The sequence below is a fragment of the Macrosteles quadrilineatus genome, unplaced genomic scaffold (genome assembly GCF_028750875.1).
Source record: "Macrosteles quadrilineatus isolate MER2022 unplaced genomic scaffold, UCM_ALF_1.0 Scaffold_1__1_contigs__length_201487025, whole genome shotgun sequence".
Lineage (NCBI taxonomy): Eukaryota > Metazoa > Arthropoda > Insecta > Hemiptera > Cicadellidae > Macrosteles > Macrosteles quadrilineatus.
In genome coordinates, this window is record NW_026542594.1 from 197,876,275 (window position 1) to 197,898,879 (window position 22,605).

Genomic DNA, 22,605 nt, shown 5'->3' on the forward strand with positions numbered 1-22,605 from the left:
AATATGAGATTGCAAGGGTTTGACAGTAAGATACAAAACTCCAACTAAGCATTGTCAACAATAAAATTTATTGCTTTCAATCAACAATGCAAACATGTGGGAGAAAACATCTTTTTCTCACAGCCAAATTACAATAACATCCATTCTTAACACTTATTATTGTCTTAAAACTAAATTAATACTTTCAGATAGCTTTTCTACTAACCTACCAAGCTTCAAATACTATCTTTCCGACTGTTGTTTAATTTTGAAAAAATTTGATTGGAAAAACGTTTGTGCTGTACAAATTTTGTAAACTTTTAAAACTTCTTGTATCTGTTATTATTAACAATTTTTCATACAAAATAACGTGATACAATCTGTTTTACAAATCATAACCTGCATCAACTACCTATATCACAGAGAAGTGAGGTACAGAGGAAACAAGTTATATGACAACCAAGCACTGTTCGGAAATTCCTTTTGCAAAAGGCACAATTATTTCTTCCTCCACCATTGTAGTACATGGGACCAAGTGGGGTGGTGTTGGACTTTACCCTAGACACCAGCACTACTGCTAGACACATTTAAAGTGTACCATGGAGTGTAACTTCTGTTCATTACTTCTCTGTGACAATACTAAGACTTGAGAATAACAAATAAAAGATAACCTTTATATTTTTAGTTTTAATCAAAAATATATCGATCGTATGGCAGTAAGTATTGAAACTAAGATTACTAAGAAAACCAGATAATTCCTTCTCAAGCTAAAAAACTAATTAAAATTATATACAAAATAATGAAATTGTCTTGCATATACTAAATTACATATAAATTGTGATAACTATTAAGCAGATCAGCACTTAAGTAACACACTTGTTCCGTTAACATACATCTAACCTATCTACAAGTGCAATATATTTAAAATACTGGTAGTCTACACAAGTAACAACAATTAACAATCTGATCGGAATTGACATTTGACAGCAAAGACACAAATTACGGCAGATGATTAGTTAATTTACAATTTGTAAGTATAATGTGTATAGTTAAGTCCTTTGAATATGTAATCTTTTTATCTAATTATTTGTGGACAAATCAGCCACAATCAGTCATAATCATTATAGCTAACGGACATTTCCAAAAATTGTGTACAAATATTTTTATTTATGGTACCTATAATAAAATAAGCCTAGGTATGAACTAATTTAATAAAAGTCTATTGCGTTGAAGCAAAAATAAAAAAAATCTGAATAATAACATTTTACCTTACTTAGATAGTGCAATTCAATAATATGACCAGACCTATTGACATTTAAGTACTAATTCTAAATTACGTTAAATTGATTATCTTCATTTTAAAACCTGTAATTCTACGATTTCACCTTTTTTTTATGTATATAATTATACCTATAACCACACAGACCTAATACCAGTAATAGTAACACTACAACAACCAAAGGATTTTTAAAAATTACTTCGGATACTAGGGATCCTCACTAGGATTTCTCAGAGAGCCAATTTTGGTTTGCATCAAATTATCCTCAGCGCCCCATGCAGTGTCAGCTCGTCATCGTTTTTGGGTTGTGGGGTAAACATATGGGTTTGGAGGGTACAAAAACATCAGTGAAAAAAGGGCCCGGGAAAAATTTTTGAAAATAAAAGCCTAAACATGTGTTTAAGCTAACTGAAGGACATAACACATATTTATAAAGCATTTTGTAATTTTAGATAAAATATAATTCATATCTCTAAAATTTTGTTTATACTCCTAACAGTCCAGGTACGGCAAAAATTGCCCCGGGGGCCGTGGAGTGAGGATGTCTTTGTATACAATGTGTTAGTTGGTTTATTATTGTTTTTTTTTACTTAGAAAATTGGATTAAAAAATAGAATTACTAATGCTGTATACAAAGATACGTGACTAAGTACAGGAGCTGTCCTTAGTTAGTTTTGGGAGGATTCAGTCCTAGGAGCCAAAACCCCACTGGACTGAGGCTGTTCTAGGACCATGCCCTCTTCAGCTATTTCTCAACATCACCTTTGGGGCAAACAATCCTTTCAAAAGTCAGGTTGTTTAACATTTGAGCTCCAGCATTTATATGTCTAATTTTATCAGTTTTCCCTTATTTAACGAACACAAATTCTTGTTAAAGAAATTTTAGTTGGTCAAACATACAGTAAAGATGGACTCTGCGCCAATGCAAACCTGCACACTAATAAGCAAATATATAAGCAAATTTCAATTTTTTTAAATGGATTTTTACTCAAATATTTCTTTAAACAAGACATTATATTTCACTCCCTATTGAAATAACATTAGATAAACGAGTACTTAGGTTTGCTGCTATGGGGAAAAGAAAAGTTTTGTGATCAAATTTTATAAGTATAGGATAGTAAGAATAAATTTGCTAAATTCGAAGATTTCATTGTTAGTTCCGTTCGGTCCTGCCAGGATTGTATTTTTATTAACAAATTGTTTCTTGTTACAGTAATTCAGTTATTTTAAAACCTTGTTTAACCAAATCAAACAATCTAATTATAAACAATAACTCGACCCCTAGTTATTTAACCAAACAGTAAAGCACAAACCATGAAATTTTCCCTAAAATTATAGAAACAAGATTTTGTCAACACTAGCGCCCAGTGTCACCAACATGAACTAGACAAACAAAGGGAGCTGCAAATTTTACAAAGAGACTAGTGCACCTGTTGCTCGAATTCGAGCAATTGCAAAGTAATACATGCGTTATTTCAAAACGAATAACAATCAAAGTTTCCAATGACTTAAAAGAGTCAACTCAAAGATAATGTGTAATCAATCATTCCACTCCAGTTATCGAATCTGAAAATGAAAGCTCTTGTGTGTATCAAGTGTTTACTATGAACAGCTGTAATCTATATCTATCTATATATTAATAGGCAAGCATGTTTCTTTAAAACCTTTTTTCTCAGCTCGTGTGCATCGTAGGGAAAATCTACGCATACCGTTGGAAAGCTATTTTCCTGTAGGTGTGCAGAATCCCTTTATAAATTTAAATAGGCTAACAAATAAGCACAAAAAATGAATTTGAAAACTTCAAAAAATTAACATGGACCATATGGGTTGCCATGATGGTGACGAAATAACAACAAAATGTAAACAGAAAATCAAAACAAAGGGAAGAAATTCCAATCACATGTTTTATTTACAGTGTGGGGTGAAAATAGAGAAGTGAGTAAGTTTACATTACATATTTTTGGTCGAGTTTCGACCACTGGACGACCTCTCGTACTTATTTAATACGCAAGCAGTTTTTTTGTGACAATTACTCCTCCGAAACTACTGAACCGATTGTCATGTTTTTGGTGTCATTGGATAGAGCGTAACATGAAGTTGTGCAGGAAACTTTCTTTTTAGGGATATAATTAGAGAGTGAGGCCCTGGAGCCCTTTAAAGTTTCGTATTTCTCCATAAGATTAACATTGGAAACAAAAATTTTTATGAAACTCCAGCTGTTGTCAGAAATCAAAAGTGAGAAGAAGAGCATATGTTAATTGTAAACAGTCAATAAGTTTGCTAATTTAACAGTTTGCTACAAACATTTGCTGACTTGGTTGAAATTTGATTTAAAATGACGCCTGTAATACTTAGCAATTGCTCGAATTCGAGCAACAGGGACACTAGTTAGTATAAATCTTTCGTCTGTTTAAGTAAACAAAATCTTTTCTTCATAAGAAATACATTGGTATTTTGATAGCCTGTGGGGCAAAGCCCGAGGACTTTTATTACATGAATTGGGGAAAGGGGGCGTCTACACAAAAAATACTTAATTTTGACACATCGTTTGTAAAAATCCGTCCATTATTAACAGAGGAGTAGTGTTTCGTAGAAATCGCCTTTACGTATTACATATAAGGATGAGTAATCTACTTGTGTTGGATAGTCTAATGTACTATTGCAAAAACAATCTTAGTAAATATACCCCCTTTAAGGAATATTTTCATTGTAAGGAAGGCCTATACGATTACAAACAAAATATTTGTTATATAAATTTCCAAATTTAATTATGAAACTTTTTCCAACATGAACTAATAATTATAATACGTAGCTTCAAAATGTATTGTCTGGTTACTTTGTGAAAACCAATACAAATATTTACAAACTAAATCTATACATATAAACCTGAATTAAAACAATAAACTAATTAATTAAAATAGAATGTTACAATTTTGACAAAATTGCTAGAGCTTGTTACTTTCAAGATTTTTAAATGTTTGGGTATAAAATTTGTGGTACAAAATGTTTGTGCTACGCAATATTTTGAGCTGCATTTATAGCAGAGTTTACAACACATTTTTTAAACAAAATCTTACATTAATCCAAAGAAAGCTAGTTATTATGGTGTTAGTGACAGAAAATTGTTTTTTCACAAGAAGTGTTGATATTGATTTACTTGTTTTAAGCTGTGTGGACACCGAAGTTTGTTTAAAACATATTGTTGACACGGGATGATTTGAACATTTTTTTGTACACCATGTAAACAGGGCTTAAGAGCAAAATTTTTTTTAAATTCCCATGTAAGTTGTACTGCGGAGAAATGTTAAGGATGCTGTAGCAAAATTGTTTATAGTTCACCCATTGCAATGTTAACATAACTTAAAAGGGGAGTTTTTTTAACAGCCAGTGGTAATAATACCTCTTTGAGGATACCTACTAGGTTTCGATCCTTCCTTACCATCCAAACATGTAAAAGAATGAAATTTACATTGGATTAAAAGTAATATAGATACAAGTATATCCAGGGCCGGTTTAACCCATACGCGAACTACGCAGCCGCATATGGCACCACGAAAAAGTGGCGCCGTGGTGCCAACGGAAAATTTTTTTTACGTGAACAACGTAGTTTTGTTTATTTTTGCTCAGAGTTCAAGTATTCAAAGCACCACAATAAAGGCATTTATTCTGTTTGTACCAACAGCACTTGAAAATTTGTATATTTGTACAGCACTACAACTCAAGGACTCAATGCCATTTGCAGTTTCGATTTGAACTGAGCTGACGCTCGGCAGTCGGCAGCGTCAGCGCCAGTGCGGCACCTATGGGTTTCATTTCACGAATCACTCATGCTCGAGATAAGCAAGCGCGCAGCGCCACTTGTCACAACAAGAAACTTCCCCTTTCTTTCACTCCTTTCTGCCTCTGATCCTAGAGCAGAGCACTAGTTGTATACGTAGGCCCACGATTACTAGAAAAATACCGGTATGGATCATAAACATAAACAAATGACGTTGTTGGCCCGAATCCTATACTAATAGCATTGAACATATGTTTTGGCAGTTCCATTTAAGCAATGTTAAATAATGTTTATTTTCGGGCCAAAAACGTCATTTGTTTATGTTTATGATCCATACCGGTATTTTTCTAGTAATCGTGCGTGGGCCTATACCGTATCGGTATCATATTGGCATTGTTTTGATTCATGATTGTTGATAAGCGAATTATTACGAGAGTTTTAAGTTTAATTTATAATTGGCGCATTAAATAAAAAGAAAGTACAAACTGAATGAGTGAGTAAAACATATTGCGAGCCGAAACTATGAAAACAATGGCAGAAAAAAAGAAACCGTCTGGCACTTATCATAGAAAGCGTAAGGCGAATTTGGAAGAGGAAGAAAAAAAGCCAAATCAATGAGTAGACTTTTGTAGAAATCATCTGGGGCCCATTTCATAATAAAGTACAAACTAATATTATTAGTAAATCAGCTGATCGCCCAATGCAAATCTAATGGAAATTACAAGTTACAAGTTGTAACTTGTAACGTGTAGTTTATTATGAAATGGGCCCCTGGTGGCGAGTCCAGTCAGCCCAAAGAAGTCACGATAGAAGACGGCAATGACGTAGGTATTTATTTATTTATTTGCCAAGGAAAGATTAAAACAAGCAGCTGATCACAAACGGCAAACATTACGTCATTGCCGTCTTCTATCGTGACGTCATGCTTGACGAGCATTACATTACGGCCTGTTTTTTTTAGTGTGTCCTTGGTTTTGCTATAGTTTATATGATGAGAAAAAGTGTATAAATGTCACATTTCTGCGAATAATAAACAGCCTTTTATTGCAAGTTAGTATTCTTCTACCTAAACTTATAAAAAAAATTCTTCCCAAAATTATTGGGAAAAAATTCACAAATAGGGTTAAGTTAATTCTAAGTGGCGCTGATTCGGGTGTTCGCTTAGCTCTGAAAAATTCCTAGAACCGGCCCTGAGTATATCCCAGGGTTTCACCCTATAGACATCTTGTCTGTATTTGCGTCTTTAAAGACTAAGTTCGCTGACGCCAATTTCAGGACCACTGAGCAAAAATAGCCTTGTCATGACTAGTAGTATAGATAATATCAGAGAAGGAAAGTATTGCTCAACGAGATTTAAGTACAACAATTTTACTTTTCCTCACTACGCAATGCTGGACTGTGGGCGTGATCCGATTGTGAAGTCCTTGTATTGGGCGAACACACAAATCTGAAATAAAAGTTCATCATTGGATAATCAAAGGCTACAACAAAAACTAGTCCTTTATCTGTTTCCTTTATTTTTTTCACTGGAAGACAAAATTAATTTTAACAGAATTACTAATATAAGAAAAATAAAACTAACTAATTGACTAAAAACATTAATAATGTGATGACATAATTCGACATATGCATTTGTTTTTATATCCAGTAATATACCACAAAAAAGCTTAAGCTACATTCCCTTTACTAAACAAGCAATATTTAATCACACAGCTAATTTCTCATTTAGGTTGGTATGAGATAAAAGGGAGCAAGTAAAAGGGAGAGTAACAACACCATCTACTGTAAACATCAATATAATGAAAGTATCAATGTTTTCTGGGTAAAAAACATCAATGTTATCAATGGTTTTTCAATAGTTTTGTCTTATGTCTGTTTTTAGTCCGCTTAAGCTAATCAACCAAACGGACTCTTTCACATTTGCAAGAATCGAAGTATAAAGTATCAGTCTTTATGAATTAAAATTGGCATAAAGATAATTTCAGTTAGTTTATTTTTTTACTAAGCTCTAGTCAAAAGTTGTTTTTTAAAACGTTTTTATTAGCTCACTTTCTTGTCCAGTACAAATTTTGCAATCAATTTTATACTAAGTTCCCGATGAGCTAGAGACTTGAAACTTGAAACATAGCGCACAAATGGATGACAATGCAATATTATATCATTCAATTTCATACTTCCAAAAGTACAAAAATTGGAAAATGGGGCTATGCCCCACGGGCTTCCAAATTTTCTATGTTTACATTTTGAAAGACTGTAAATATATCAATTAATTTAAGTCAGCTGTAAATACTAAAATTTGACAGTTCAAAGAGCAGAGGTTAAGAGGTACAGGTTATGCTCCCAAGAGATTCTTTATACAAACAAACATTTCAAAATAAAGATAAACAATCTGATACTAATTGCAGATATAAAGGTGTTTGTTAATAATGTCAATTGTTATTTATTTAGTATTCTATAAAGTAAACAATAAATTAAATAAATTGATATATTTACAGTTAGTAGATAGGCCATACATTCAATCTAATACAATACATAATTATACGAAAAGAAACTCAAATAAACCTTAGATTTCCCACATGCCTCTGTCTTAATCTGATATAGATGCTTGAAGTAGATTCACATACATTAAAAACTAAAAAGTAAAAAATAATTTTTAAATAAAAAAACTTTTTTAAAACAAAACGTTTTTAAACGCACTAAAAAGTAGAAAATAATTAATAAATATGTGGAGAGTATAAATACTTGTAAGATTTAAAACGAAAAACGTTAGGTGCATGCAATTAATAACAATACATTAGTTAAATAGGTGAAGGTAATTGTAAACTATCTATTGCATGCACCCCACGTTTTTTGTTTTAAATCTTACAAGTATTTATACTCTCCACATATTTATAAATTGTTTTCTACTTTTTTAGTGCGTTTAAAAACGTTTTGTTTTAAAAAGTTTTTTTTTATTTGTAAATTATTACGTTACATCTCACTAGAAGTGCTTTGGTGATTGGCGGGATTTCCCAGCTCACTCCCATTCAGGATTTTTGCAGCTAAAATATATTAGGTAGGTGAAAATATTGCTATTACTGCAAATTCAGCTACAGAAACATCCATGTTTGTCAGAAACATTCATGTAACAAACAATATGTCACCTAACATTGAAGTAAAAAATTATTGATGTAACAACCAAGCTGTCACCTACCATCAAATTAAAACAACATTGATGTTTCAAAAACATCGGTTATCCCAGTCACACTAGTCCCCTTTAATGTGAACTAAGTCAAGCGGCAGAAATAAAGGACCGACTGCCGTACCTGTGAATAACACCCGGCTTAGGACATAGACCCAACTCTTTGGTCCAACATAGGCTGTCCATAACTATAGTGTGACTCCTCACCTTATCCTTGAGCTGTTGGCAGAGTTGCAGTGCTACGGTGAACAGAACCAAAACCTCGTTTAGCCAAGGCACCGAGGCGTCAGTCGAGTGGCAGTCGAACTTCATAGTCCCGTGCACTGATGTCACATGGTACACGGCAAACACTAGCTTGTGACTCTGGATGTAGAAGCTGATGGCCACGTCTTCCGGTAGATTTGGCTTCAGCGATTTCTGGACAAAGACAAATGTTCTGAGGTTAACTTGTTTTCTGGTTTGTTTAGCCTCATTGAGTCAGGCCTTATGCAAACTTTCATACCGTATTATGCAATAATGGCTGAATATATTTCAGCCAAACTTACTAATGAAATTGAAGTAAACATTTGGGGAAGGTTTTTGAAGAAACAAATTCAATCTTGATAATGCATACATAATTTAAAACTAATTATTACAAATTTTAAACATTAGGCTTATGGGTTACAATGATGGTGAAGAAATTAAAAGGTAAATAATGTAAACACAGAATCATAGCACATGAAAAACAAGCAAATATACGACCTTAATAGAGTACAAAAGAAAAACATTTGGACAAAGAATATTGATCAAAGAATACACAGAAGGTATTACAGGGCATTTGGAAATTCCTACTGATCAAATAGGTACACTATTTGACTGATTTTCACCCAAATTTCTGTCGAAAGGATTAAAGTCTTAAACCCTTTCCGATGGTGAAGCTCGTCACAGCATATTTTGGCACAGTAGCCATTACTGCTAACCTTCTGAGGCTCAAGTTGTTTGTTGAATCTCACCTGCCAGTGGTAGTTCCACATTCCATCACTAGGTCAGTCGTTAGTTGTCATGTGACAAGGGGGCTGATTTGACTGACGTGTTGCAGTGTCGAGTGTAGTCTCCTACATGCGCATATCCAATTCCAGTTTGTGTGCTATTCATATTAAGCTAACTAGTGTGTGGCTTAAGGTGCATTGTCCCTGAAGCGACTCTTGCGATAGTAGCTGAGCGATAGCATAGACAAAAAGAATTAAATATAGACTGTCAGCCGTGCTGCGGTTACCATAAGTTCGGGCGCACACCGCTGTAGTTTACGTAGCGCGTATGTTGTAACTACTGAGGCGATCCTAGCGGTGTGCGCCAGAACCTATGGTAACCGCAGCACAGCTGACGGTCTATATTTAATTCTTTTTGTCTATGGCGATAGTAGCTCAGCGATAGTAGCTGAGCACTGGTTAGCGTTGTTTCAAATGGGACCATTGTCCTTGACGCGACTGCGACTGGAGCGGCTAGCAGCTGAACACAGCGACTGTAGCGGGTCTGCTCTGAGGGGAGTCAGAGTCGCAGTCGCTGAGCGATTTGTAGTGGACGGGTTTTGGTCGTAATGTCTTCAAAGAATACAAAACTACTTTTTACCCCTAAAGAAGATATGAGATATCTACATAATATTAAATCACTACTATTATAAATTATAAATAAAAAAAACTTTTTCAAAATGCAACGTTTTTAAACGCACTATAAAGTACAGAATATGTATTGAATAAATACTTGAAGATTTAAAGAAAAACGTGGGGCGCATACTAATTTTACAATTATCTTCACCTATTGAACTATTATTATCCATTGCATGCGCCCCACTTTTTTGTTTTAAATCTTACAAGTATTTATTCTCTCCACATATTTATAAATTATTTTTACTTTTTTGTGCCTTTAAAAACGTGGTATTTTTTAAAATTATTTTTATTTATAATTATTTTATAGGCTACATTTTAGTCTTTAATGTGTAAATATGTTAGATCTATTTTACATGGTCTGTTAATACATAACCAAACACTTATTATCTGTAATCATATGTTTTATCTTTCCTTTGAGCTGCTTATTTTATATTTAGAATCTCTCGGGAGCAGAACCTGTACCTCTTAACCTCTGCACTTTGAACCGTCAAATTTTAGTATTTACAGCTGACTTCAATTGATATATTTAGGTCTACATTCTTCCAAAATTTAAACATGAAAAATTTGTAAGCCCATGGGGCTTAGCCCAAGGGAAATATGAAAATTAAATGATATATTATTGCATTGTCATCCATTTGTGAGCTATTTTTAAAGTTTAAATTCTCTAGCTCGTCGGGAAGTTAGTTATTGATTGCAAAGTTTGTACCGGACAAGAAAGTGAGCTAATAAAAATGTTTTAAAATTAGCTGGTGTCATGGCACTTATACAGTAGCACCAATTCACTCGAAAGTCAGCAAACTAATGAACAGAATCGCTCTGGAACAATCCCTTCTGGGACAATGTCATGGTTAGCTACTATCGCTGAGCTACTATCGCTGAGCTACTGTCGCTCAGCTACTATCGCAAGAGTCGCTTCAGGGACAATGCACCTTTAGCGGGTGAGAGGACCCACCTCAAACAGTGTCGAGCTTGAGTGGAAGTTGATGGCATTAGCGAGTGTAACCGGGATTGCACACGACACTGTGGTAAATAAAAAATTTAATAAACTATACCTTTGTGTGTGAATTGTTTACATACCATATTACGGCTTTTCATCAGTTCATCCATTGCCTTTTTCCGTGGAACTATAAGTGTGTTTCTCCCTCTCTGAAGACAACCTAGCATGTTCCCGAGGATGTGAAGAACTTCTTCCGATGAACTGTAACATATTTTGCTATGACCCAATTGCTAAATAAATAGAAAAAATTCCTTTATTTAGCAAGTGTTAATCTGATGCATCTGTTTTCAGAACAACTATTGATACTATTTTAAAAATCATTTTTAACAAATTTGTGTTATTCTTTGAAGTTTTGCTGGTGGGTTAAGCCTAGCTAATTTTAGGCTCTTAAATGCAAGAAGAACACTGTTTGTACAAGTCCTTCCGAAGACTACAGAAATTCTAGCGGCAGACTACCTGTAAACCTTCTTCACATTTTTCAAACACACAGTTAAACCCTATTTAACAAAACAACCCTGTTAACCCAAAATCCAGAAACCGCTAAACGAATTCAAAACCATTTAATCAATTGGAAAAATTATATAAATGCGACAAGAATTCTTCGTCATGGTGTGAGTAGTTGGCTCGACTTGGCCATTGTCGCAATAACGACTGTAAAAATAAAGTTCAGAAAATTATTTTTAATTATTTTAAGAAATAAGTTCTGAGTGTAAAGTTGTAAATTTTAAGATTACAGTAACTGAAATAACATAAAAGACGACTATTCTAGGTCTCTTTGAATTTAAATAGCCTTTAAAATTCAACAACTGATCAACCCAAGAAAAGGTTATCCAAAACTGCCTCACCGCCTTTATTTTGGTTGACAGGGTATTTTAATTTACCGTTAATATTGTATCAGCTGATTCATAAGGATGACAAAATCAGGGAGTATGTTTATGGTGATATTTTATTCACTCACTTGAAGGCGTAGTCCTTTTCGATGTTGTCGAGCAGCTGGAGAGCCAGCTGTAGATGGTTGGCAGCATCTTGTATCTGATGCAACTTCCAATGGTTGTCTCCTCCAATAGTCGTTCTGTAGTTCTGATTCTGCTGTCGCTGGACTCGGAAGTTTATGTCCTGCGGTTTGACATTACAGTAATTTTTTATGCCGTCTCGCTTGGCAAATTTGTGACCTACTGAAATATTTTTATGGATGTAAAATGGTTGAAAATTGTAACAGGACTCAATGAGTAAAGAGAGATGAACGGGATGCAGTCTATTTAGTGGGGAGTAGAGTACATTTTCTACCACCAGAATTGATGGGGACTAGGATAAAAAAGGTTGAAAAATTAAAATAATAACTTTTTGTGGTCAATTCACTGTTTGTGTTCACTCAATTTGATGTCTGCATTTGTGCTATGGGTTTTAGGCAAAATGAGTTAATAATCACTGTAATTAAAAGATTAGTTCCTTAAATGGCGTTTTTTTTTTTATGTGATGATGTGTTTTTAATTTGAAAATGGATCAATGAAGCTTAATATTAAATAAAACCATGCACACACATTGCATGGTTAGACAACATTAACACAAAATAAGAAAATGGTAAAAAACCAACAAAATGGTAATTGAATAGTTCTAAATTAATAATTTAAAAAATAAGGAATAAAGACATTAAGGTACTTAAGGACATTAAGGTATTTTAACAGACTTGAAATATCGTTAGGTTTACTGTTGAAATGAGCCAATATATTGTTATTCAGGTAGCAAATTGTATACAGTACTGATTTTGTATGGTGACTTAAATAAAAGTTTTCAAATAACTTTTTGCATGGTGGTTTATTCAAAACTTACAACAATGGATTAGAGGAAGTCCTTATTCCAATTAAGAATTCTTCAGTCCCAAGAACAAACAATTTAGCAGAAAATTTTACTTGAAACTTAAGAAATTCTTAGTAGAAAAAGCATGTTATTCCTTTCAAGAATTAAACATAATATTGTGAATAGCCTATAAGTTACATTTCTTACAGACTCTATTCATTTTATCCGAACATATATGAATAAATTAGATTTTTATTTGATTTCACAATAACTACTTCCCAAAACTCCATCTTTGAAAGGCTTTAAAATACATTGGGTAAAACCCAAAAGTTAATACATCAAAGGAAAAATTTTGTTCTTGGTACAGATGCTTATCTTTGGGTTGAATTTTACTTTAATTGGTTGAGTAGTGCAATTATCATAACTGTATTGATAGATAAGTGGATTATAGCATTGGTTTACATTAAAGTAAACAACTATTGAAGAGTACATTTTTGGTGAGATTTGCAGATGGGATCGGACAGTACAATTACAATAATTATTGTTTCCATTTGTTAGAATTCCAATTATAGATGTTTGCGTACGAAAGCAGACAAGGCGAAACTAAATTGAGAATTAAAGCAATAAAAGGTAGGAATGGGAGTTCGATTGAGCATATGAGTACTGAACTGGTCTGACAAAAGAGAAATACAGGGTGTTTAAAAAGAATCATCCAATTTCGTAGGTTTATAATTTGAAAACTAATAATCATATGGACATGAGGTTAAATTTATATAAAAGAGTAACTAATAAAGTTTTTGTACATACCATTTACAGGTGCTCAAGCCTTTAGATGCACAGCATATGTGCAAAAAATTGTGAATACAATTGAAAACTTGAAAATAAATGAAAATTTTTGAAAGTACGTCGTGTTTTTTTCTTTTTTATTTGTGAAGGGGTGTGAAGGGGGGATTTTTTGGGGGGTTAAAATTTGAAAATGGGACTTTTGAATATTTTCTCGGAAATTTAAGGTGATGTTCAACACCCTTTTCAATTTTCAAGTCTCTAGCACGTTTCTAAATGGTTCAGATGAGCTATTCAATGCTATTCCCCATAAGAATAACATGGGGGAAATTTGAAATTTCAGAGCGTTTATTGCATACGCCATTTTGACAACTACTGAGCTGGGCATTGATAGAAGCTACTGCAACGTGGAAGAAACCCCGCGACACTCGAAAATTACCTCTTTCTAACAGTATGTTGTTCGATCAAATCGTATTCATAGATGATTAGCTATGATTTTTCAAAATTGGATGATTTTTTTAAACACCCTTAACAACAATTTATTGCTCACACTTATTATAATGATGAGTAGTTTATGAGTCAATTATTTATTTATCAGTGTGTAGTCTGTGAATCAATAGATTGTTTATCAGCTGATAACCAGGGATTTTTGTGACTCACTGGCTGTGTTAATTGAACTGTTAGATTTGACAAGGTAGCTATATTACACTTTATAACATGAAATTCAAATCAATGGTTTCAACAAAATATAGGCTGTAGATAAAAATGACAAAACATGGATTTAAAAATAACTCTTTAGTACAAGTCCGAGCTCGGGAGAAAGAGATCCACAGAAAAGTTTTGTTTTGAAACATATTTTTGTTAAAATATATATATACATTAGTGTTCAGTTCTTTTAGATAATTTTTCCTACTAGCCTTCACATTTAATATTAAAAACAACAGCTGATCATTGTAAATCTGAAATTCATAATATTGTAAAAATAAAGATTCCTTTCTGTTCTTCTTGTAAACATGGTTTACTATTTTTTTCTCTCTTAATATTTCATTAATACTCACAAACACTCCACAAGTAGAACCTCTTTAATGTGAACCCCCGTAATCCGAACATCCACTACTCGGAACACCTCATTGCTGTACTTTATACACAGTACAGTAGTTCTTTATTGTATACTGTATTTAATGTACAGTACTGTTTGTTCACTATGTTTACTACTGTATTAAATAAACACTGTATTTTACTTTATAAAGCGTTTTTTTAACTTTTCTCATAACAATTACGATCCATTTTAGCCTTGTTTTAGCTATTGTTATGTAAAGACAACAATATGTTCTGTAATCCGAACTATTCAATAGTCTGAACTACCCACGGTCCCAATTAGTTTGGATTAAAGAGGTTCTACTGTATAGAAAAGATAATAATATTGCTTTGGTCAGACTTCATGATATATAATCAATGGACGAATCACAAAGACAAAACACAAGCAGACCATAAAATTTCAGGAGCTAACACAGTCCTAACTAATTTTATTAACCTTTGCCAATGGAAAATATTAATAATTAGATAACAGTTGGATTAATCAAATGATAATAATTTTTGTATGATACTTAAAGTACTAAACAAACTTTTATCTATATATGTCAGAGTGTGGTATTTCATTGGACTTAGCATTAATGTTTGTCTAATGTACGTTAGTTATCATAGAGAAGTTAATTGAACACAATGTGTACTTAAAAGGTATTATCGAAGGTTGTCAAATTGGCTATGTGATGCAAGTAATACAGATACAGTAGAAAAAAAAAAACTTCCTCTTATCCAGACTCCTCAGGACTTTAGCCAGCTAACGAAGCAACATAGGCCTAACGGTTTTTACATTTTAACCAACGTTCTTAAAAGTCGTAAATTAGGAACCTCTAATGCATATTATACAAGCCAATAATGATTATTAGATAACTATGCACTTTTTGGGATAATTTCTGTAAACATAGCACACCAGATGTCAAGCATGAGTACCTTTTAAATCTCTAACAAACAACCAGTCAGTACAAAAGTTCACAACTACAATTTAAAAAACACACTGTATGAACGAGACTATCAATACATGTGCTTGCCTGCTGGTTTAAATTCTTTCCCACGAGAAAAGTTGTTTCAGTACCCCCACTTTCTGCCAATCCAGTCCCTGGTTAAACCGATGTGCTGATAAAAATTTTCAATGTATTTTTCTGCCAAAAGTAGTCCGGTTAAACTGATGTCTGGTTAAAAGGTGTCAGGGAGTCTAATGAAATTTTATTTATATGGGTTTTGGGAATTAAATATTTCATCACTAGTGCGCAAAGTGACTGTTTTCGACCCGACCTCAAGTTTTATACCCAAGCGAGGGTTGTAGACACTCTTTGCCTGTGCGATGAGCTATATTTTTTGTCATCAAATCAAATCAAATTGCATTTCAAGTCACATCAAGTCATATTGCATCATTAATTAAAAAACTAAGCTAAAAAACAAAAATAATTTTCATGTAAAGATAACCACTCAAAACTACTTCTAGCTTAATTTAGATTATGCAGCTGTTTAGTAAGTAATTCGATCATTTCCTCTATTTATTGTGTTACTATACATTAACATTATACCATTCATGTGTGGAACTGTTTGATGCCAATGTAACAATAAGCTAAAACCTAACCTAATAAATTAACCGTTAAATAATTTTGATCAATACTTTATTACTTTTCAATGAAATTGCGACCATACAAAGTACTTAGGTATTTTAAGCCAAGTATGAATGGAGATGAGTGTATGATGAGTAATGATGTGAATGCTAACAATTGAAATTTACAACTGTTTACAGCAGTTGACTTACTCTCTAGGGACTTAGGGCTTTTTTCTCTTACTACTGGTCTGAAATACTTTGAAATTTGGTATGACGATAGTTCACATTCCTGATTAACATATAGACATATTCTTATCTCAAAAATTCTTTCGGGCTCTGCCCCAGTGGCACTGGAGTTTCCCATGTTTACCTAATTAGTATTCATATAAAAAAAAATTAAAGTATTTTGCCAGCTGTGTCAACTACACAAGTTGGTTCTATGATATTCAATAGTACCAAGTACCGGCACTAAAAAGTTATAATGTTTACCAAAAGTTATAATGTTTACCAACAGAGTGCAGCACTATTTTATGACAATAGCCAATTTGAACCAAGCATCAACAAAAAACTCCCTCAAATGTCCTCTCCCTTTCAAACGCAAAGCACGAGTATAACTGTCATAAGCATTTTATACTTATACGCCAACCCCGTGCGAAGGACAGGTACCTACTCTTTTAGTGATCTCTAAATTTGATAACTGTTGTATAAAAAACTCACCGCCTGTGTGATTGTATCGCCAGCTAGTGAAACAACACATTTCAGCTGGTCAGGTGGCACTGACATGAAGTACTTCTCTTCTTTGTGGACATTCTCGCTGCCACATAGATTCAAAGGGAATCGTCGGGCACATTCCTATAAATAATAATACAACCTAAGTATTTTACTAAAAGCTAACAGTGGAAAATTGTGGTCAAAATTATTTACTGTCTGAATGTTTGAGTAATCAGACTTTGCAATTAATTGTGATTGCGAATTGGACAGTTTAGATTAATAGTTACTTTAATAGTATAAAGGAGAAAAAACTGTTTTCGTCAAAACTTTTGAGTTTGAGTGGATATATTTGTTTTGGGTCTCCCTAATCCCAAAAAAAAATGGTTTTGAAGTGGTGTCTGTATGTGTGCATTATGTATGCAATTATGTATATCTTGAAATGAGAAAATAAGTATAGTTTACTCACCACCAAGATTGTATTGAGTTGGTGTAGGACAGCATGAACTTCTTTACTTAGAACCCATTCAAACTCTTTTTGCTGTAAAAATGAAATGAGAATCAAGGTTATTTATTAATGGTTATGGATATCGAACAATGTTGGATATGTAACTATAATCTTATTAAGGCACTAAATAAGACAGTACTTTCATATTATACGGAGGAAACCCTGATATAGCGCGCTGTGGCGGTTATGTTATGATAAATATGTTTGTAGAACTTTCCTTGTTTCGTTATGATCGAACGATACCAGATGAGTCATACTTTTTCCAGCCAAATCCCCTCCCTTTTCATTTGTGCGGAGTCAAGTCGCCCTGAAGATGGCACTATGTAGGTGGTGAGAGGTAAGCGTAAGCCCCTCAGGGGGGATGTGGGCCCTTGTGCCCCCTTCCTTCAAGACCGCTGTGTGTCAGACAATCTGTACTGGGTCCTTTAGTCACAGCCTACATGGGGTGCCACTGTTATCACTAAAGGCAGCGGATCTATGGTGGCAGAGTGAATGTCTGCCCTAGGGTCGGGGAGCAGCGACGCTAGTATGACCTGAGGCCGAGGTGATGGACACCGGTCCGGGCTCAGTGTCAATTGAGCAGCAGGCGGAGTGAATGGATCACGGTAAGGCTGCTGCACTGCCCTCCAGTTCTGGTATGTGTGCAGCGGTGCTGGAGTAGGTATTGATGAGTGGAGTGTATGGAACACGGTACGGTCTTCAAACTGCTAACTTGGTATGTTTCAGAAGCTATGATGTCTGGTAATCAAACGACGGAAACTACCCCAGGTGCCCTCATTGAGGGCTTGCCCATGGATTCTGAGGAGGGCAAATTAACAGACAATGTTTCAGAGGCGAGGGCGGAGGGGGGCAAAGAGGCTTTCGCCAGGAGCTCCCTCATTGCAAGATCTCCATCAAATTTTGTTATCAACAATGTTCAAATGCTTGAGGATGCACACAGAGCTTTGGCGGATAGTGTGGCTGACTCAAGCGCTCATTCAAATCTAACCCTGGGCTCTACCTCTGAGGTGACAACACCGGATCTGAGCGTAAAGACCCAGGCATGTGCAACTGTTCCAGAACAGGAGAGAAGACAACGGCCATCTTTACCCCCTAGTGTGTGGAGGACACAGGTTAGGGCAAGGAAGGAGGCCGAGGGTACTTGGCTTTCAAAAGCTGAGTACAAAAAATCCAAGGGGTATGTCAACAAGCCCAAGAGGAAAAGGCAGGAAACTCCTAGTCCTGCTGGAGAAGGGGCTTCCGGTATTTCTCCCATGCGAAGAGTTTCAGGTCCACCGCAGCAGCATCAGACCCCAAAGCGGCCGAGAAGGTGGGATGTCCCACCCCCGCCGCCAAGGAGCACTGCAGAGGGCGATGCTAGCAAGGACTTGACCTTCAAGGACCAACTTTCGGGCTGGAAGATGGCGATTGTTCCGGAGAACTATCCTGATGATAGGTTCAATGACGAACAATTTTGCTTGTTACAGGAGAAACTGTTTGAGATGGTTATTATGGCTGCCACTCCTCAGCAGATCCTATAAACCTACAAGGACAAAGGTGCCCTCGCAGTCTTGTGCGGAAACGAGGAGACCAGAGATTGGCTCAAGGAGGTGGCTGTTGGTCTGGGTCCGGTGGGCGTGGGGGGGCCGAGTGTGATTTTGGGGGATCATAAAGATCTCCCAACCAAGGTCCTTCTTCATACCGACTGGATCCTGGCCAGGAAGGACCCTAAAGACATCTTTGAGTTTGTCCAGAAGCTGAATCCTGGACTGTCAACCAGAGACTGGAGAGTGGTCAGTTGCAGGCGTGAGGAGGAACACCAAACTCTGGTTCTGGCGATTGACTGCGGGAGTGCCAAGTTTCTGAGGGACAGGGGCTGGAGGATTTTCTTCGAATAACTAGGGTTCAGCTCAAGGTTCTTTCAGGTGCTCGATCAGAATACTGCAGGCGAACCTACAGCACAGTAAAGCTGCCACTGCGGTACTCTGTGCGAGTACAGCGGGTGGGGCTCTTGACTTTGCCCTTATCCAGGAACCCTGGGTAAGGGACGGTAAAATAACGGGAATGGGGGTCTCTAGGGGCCAGGTATTCTCGGCTCAGGTCCGCAATCCTAGAACCACTCGTGTGGTGGCCCAAGATGGACTTGGTGTCGGCGGTGAGAGATCTGGCTGCCGTCCAAAGACTCGCCTGTCTCATCATCACGGGCGCAATGAGCAGCTGTCCGGGAGCCTCACTGGACTGCTTTCTCAACCTCACTCCGATTGACCTGCAAGTCAAGGTCACTGCGAGGAGGACTGCCTACAGACTCCAGTGTGAAAACCTTTGGTTGGATGTTGGAGGATCCTGAGGTCACTCTCGGATCACTCAGCAAGTAAGAGGGGAGGTAATGGACATGCCCTCGGATCACATGCCGACTCGATTCTTCTTCGCCAGACCATTCACTGTCCTTCTTCCGTCCAGGGATGAGTGGATGTGCGGTGGGAATCCTCTTCTACAAGGCGACCTTGAATGGTATACTGATGGTTCAAAAGTAAGAAGTGGGACTGGGGCTGGAATTCATGGAGTGCAGAACGGGGTGGACATCTGTCTTCCTATGGGCATTCACCCAACTGTGTTCCAGGCCGAAATGACTGCGATAATGGTATGTGCTAGGGAAAACCTGAGGCTAGGCTTCAGGGACATCAACATTTCCATTTTTACAGACAGCCAGGCTGCACTCAAAGCGCTAGACTCCTATGAATTCAATTCTAAGGTGGTCTGGGACTGCCTTTCTGCGGTATGTGACCTGGGCAGGTGCAACAAGGTAACACTCTGTTGGGTTCCTGGGCACTGAGGGATAGAAGGGAATGAGGTGGCTGACAGGCTAGCAAATGTCTTGTCAGCCTCAGACTTCGAGGGACCACAGCCTTTCTGTGGAATCTCTTGTGGGCATGCATGTCACTCAGTCATATCATGGGCTCAGGAGGAACATAGGAAAAGATGGGTTAGGCTTCAGCACCATAGGTAAGTAAGCTCACCCTCTTCTCCCCTTCCCAGACGCCTCCAATGCTCTACATTTAGACAGGAGGCAACTCAGACAGATCACAGGAATGGTCACTGGACATGGCTTCCTGAAATTGCACCTGCATCGCTTGAGGATCCACAATGGTGACACTGCATGTAGAAAATGTGGGCAATCAGAAGAGACTGCTGATCACCTATGACTGCACAGCTCTGAATGAGGTAAGGGACAGTACTCTTGGTGCAATGACAAGGGGCAGACACCTTCCTCAGGAGGAGCTCATAGACAGGATGCTGGAGTTCATTAAGCAACTCAGGTTTGACGGACTCTGAAGTACCATGTGGGGAGCGCAAAAAGCCCATCAGTGGCTGACGTGCAACAGGACAAGGTCTGCCCCTACAGAATCAATCAATCAATCAATGGCACTATGTATCGAGGCCGAAACGTCAGTGAGTGTTAGTGTTTCATCGTTTTTAACATGGTCGTCGCCAGAAGACCACGATTCTACATTAAGTGACTGTGGAAGCCTATCTAGGAATATAATAAGTGGTATTGTTATATTAATAAAATAGCTTAAATGGGCTGCACTTTACTTGACGTCCTACACTCATTCGATTGGTTTTTTCGATTCGATATTTTCATTGGATTCTTTCATTCGATATATCGTTTGGTTAGTTAGGTAAGGTTAACCTTACCTAACTTACCAAACGATATATCGAATGAAGCAATCGATTAATCGATATATCGAATCGAAAAAACCAATCGAATGAGTGTAGGACGTCAAGTAAAGTGCAGCCCTTAAATGATTTAATCACCCTATTAATTAGTAACTTAGTGTGAGTCTAATATTAACTTTAAATCACATAATCAAGTGAAAATGAATAACCTAAGCTTATAGGCTAGCAAGTTTTTAGTGAGAAACATTGTAGCCTAAAAATATTCAGTAGGCTAGGCTGTACTTACAAAAATAAACAAAACTTTAAACGACCGTATGTAGTTCAGTTAATATTTGTGAGAGCAGAAAAATGTTTGCACTGTTATTTTCGGCTAAAATCTAGTTTCTGGTGATATTTAAATTACTATAGGTTCTCATGGCCACCTTATAATGTACAATCTTACCGAAATTTATGAGGAGGCACCTAGGCTATATTGAATAATTAACTTACCTAATTTTTTACATTTAATATTAGATATTGTATCCCTCGATCAAACAGTTGATATATTATTTTTGTCTTTGTCTAAACCTGGGGCATTTTCAAGGAGGTCTACAAACGATATTTGGAAAAGCGATCCAAACCCATGATTTGTGGATGTGCCAGGAATCGAAACTGTCCCTCTTGAAATGAAGTCTGAGACCACTAGGCTAGCGACAGACCCAATTGGGTAGTGTAGTGGGTCATTTGAAATACCTGCCTAGGATTGACAATAATATCAAGTTTGGTCCGCTAAGTTCACAGGTAAGTTGGTTGAATGTTTCAAAATACCTACCAAGCTTAAAGCTTCTTCTTTTTCAGAATCCACCATTATGCTGCAGCGAAAATTGTAATTTGTAGATCAAATATAGTTCGCTTTTTAAAAGCCACTTAAATTTCAAACGGTAAACCCTTGTAACCCACCTGACAAATTCTGAAACTAGCTCACTAAAACCAATTAATTATTGACAACAACAGACAGAAGCAGACATCCCATTCTCCATAGCACTAGCTAGCAGCCTGAATTGCAAAATTTCTCTGTAGTCAGCTGACATCAGCACTACTGAGCTATAATAGCATAAGTGCTTTTTAGATTACGTTTCTCTTTAAAGGGTGAAGGCTTATACAAAAAGCCATCGAGCATGTTGAGGTTAATCCATTGGTTATCTACAGTCAATGGCTATTCGCCCAAAGACAATCATACTAATATTATGTTAAATAAACTACAGCATAAGTTAACGATATTATCACTGGTTTTTTTTACTTTTTTTACTTACATCACTCTTGTACCACGGCCGCCTTGTGCTTGTATCCTAGTTTTTTCTACATTTAAACCGACGATAGTCAGGGATTGCCCTAGTGTTTTATAATGGTGATTGCGAAAGAAAGACACTAAGGAAATTGTAGTTGATTAAATTCAGAGGGTAATTTGGATTAAATCATCAGTATTCTTATGATTAAGACTATTTCTCCCTTAAACCATAGATAAAACATACTCCCTTAGTTAAAACTTGTGTTGGTTAGTCTATGCTTAAATCTACCACTGATAATTTTTGCTTTAATCAATTTTGACGTCATTTTTTCAATCGTTAGTCTGGTAACGTTGTGCAGCTTAAGTGGATTTAAGATT

The 22,605-nt window shown here is 36.1% G+C and overlaps 1 protein-coding gene across 1 annotated transcript; it reads right to left on the reverse strand.

Moving 5' to 3' along the window:
- Nucleotides 1-45: 45 nt before the first annotated feature.
- On the reverse strand, nt 46-22,001 carry LOC128993908 (protein rogdi). The gene is made up of 7 exons (XM_054418012.1): nt 21,772-22,001; nt 17,265-17,336; nt 16,805-16,939; nt 11,819-11,976; nt 10,941-11,061; nt 8,425-8,634; nt 46-6,483 (listed from the first exon to the last, which is right to left on the reverse strand). Exons 1-7 carry the CDS (start codon nt 21,805-21,807, stop codon nt 6,418-6,420), a joined length of 798 nt encoding a protein of 265 aa, XP_054273987.1. The 5' UTR covers nt 21,808-22,001; the 3' UTR covers nt 46-6,417.
- Between the last annotated feature and the right edge of the window lie 604 nt (nt 22,002-22,605).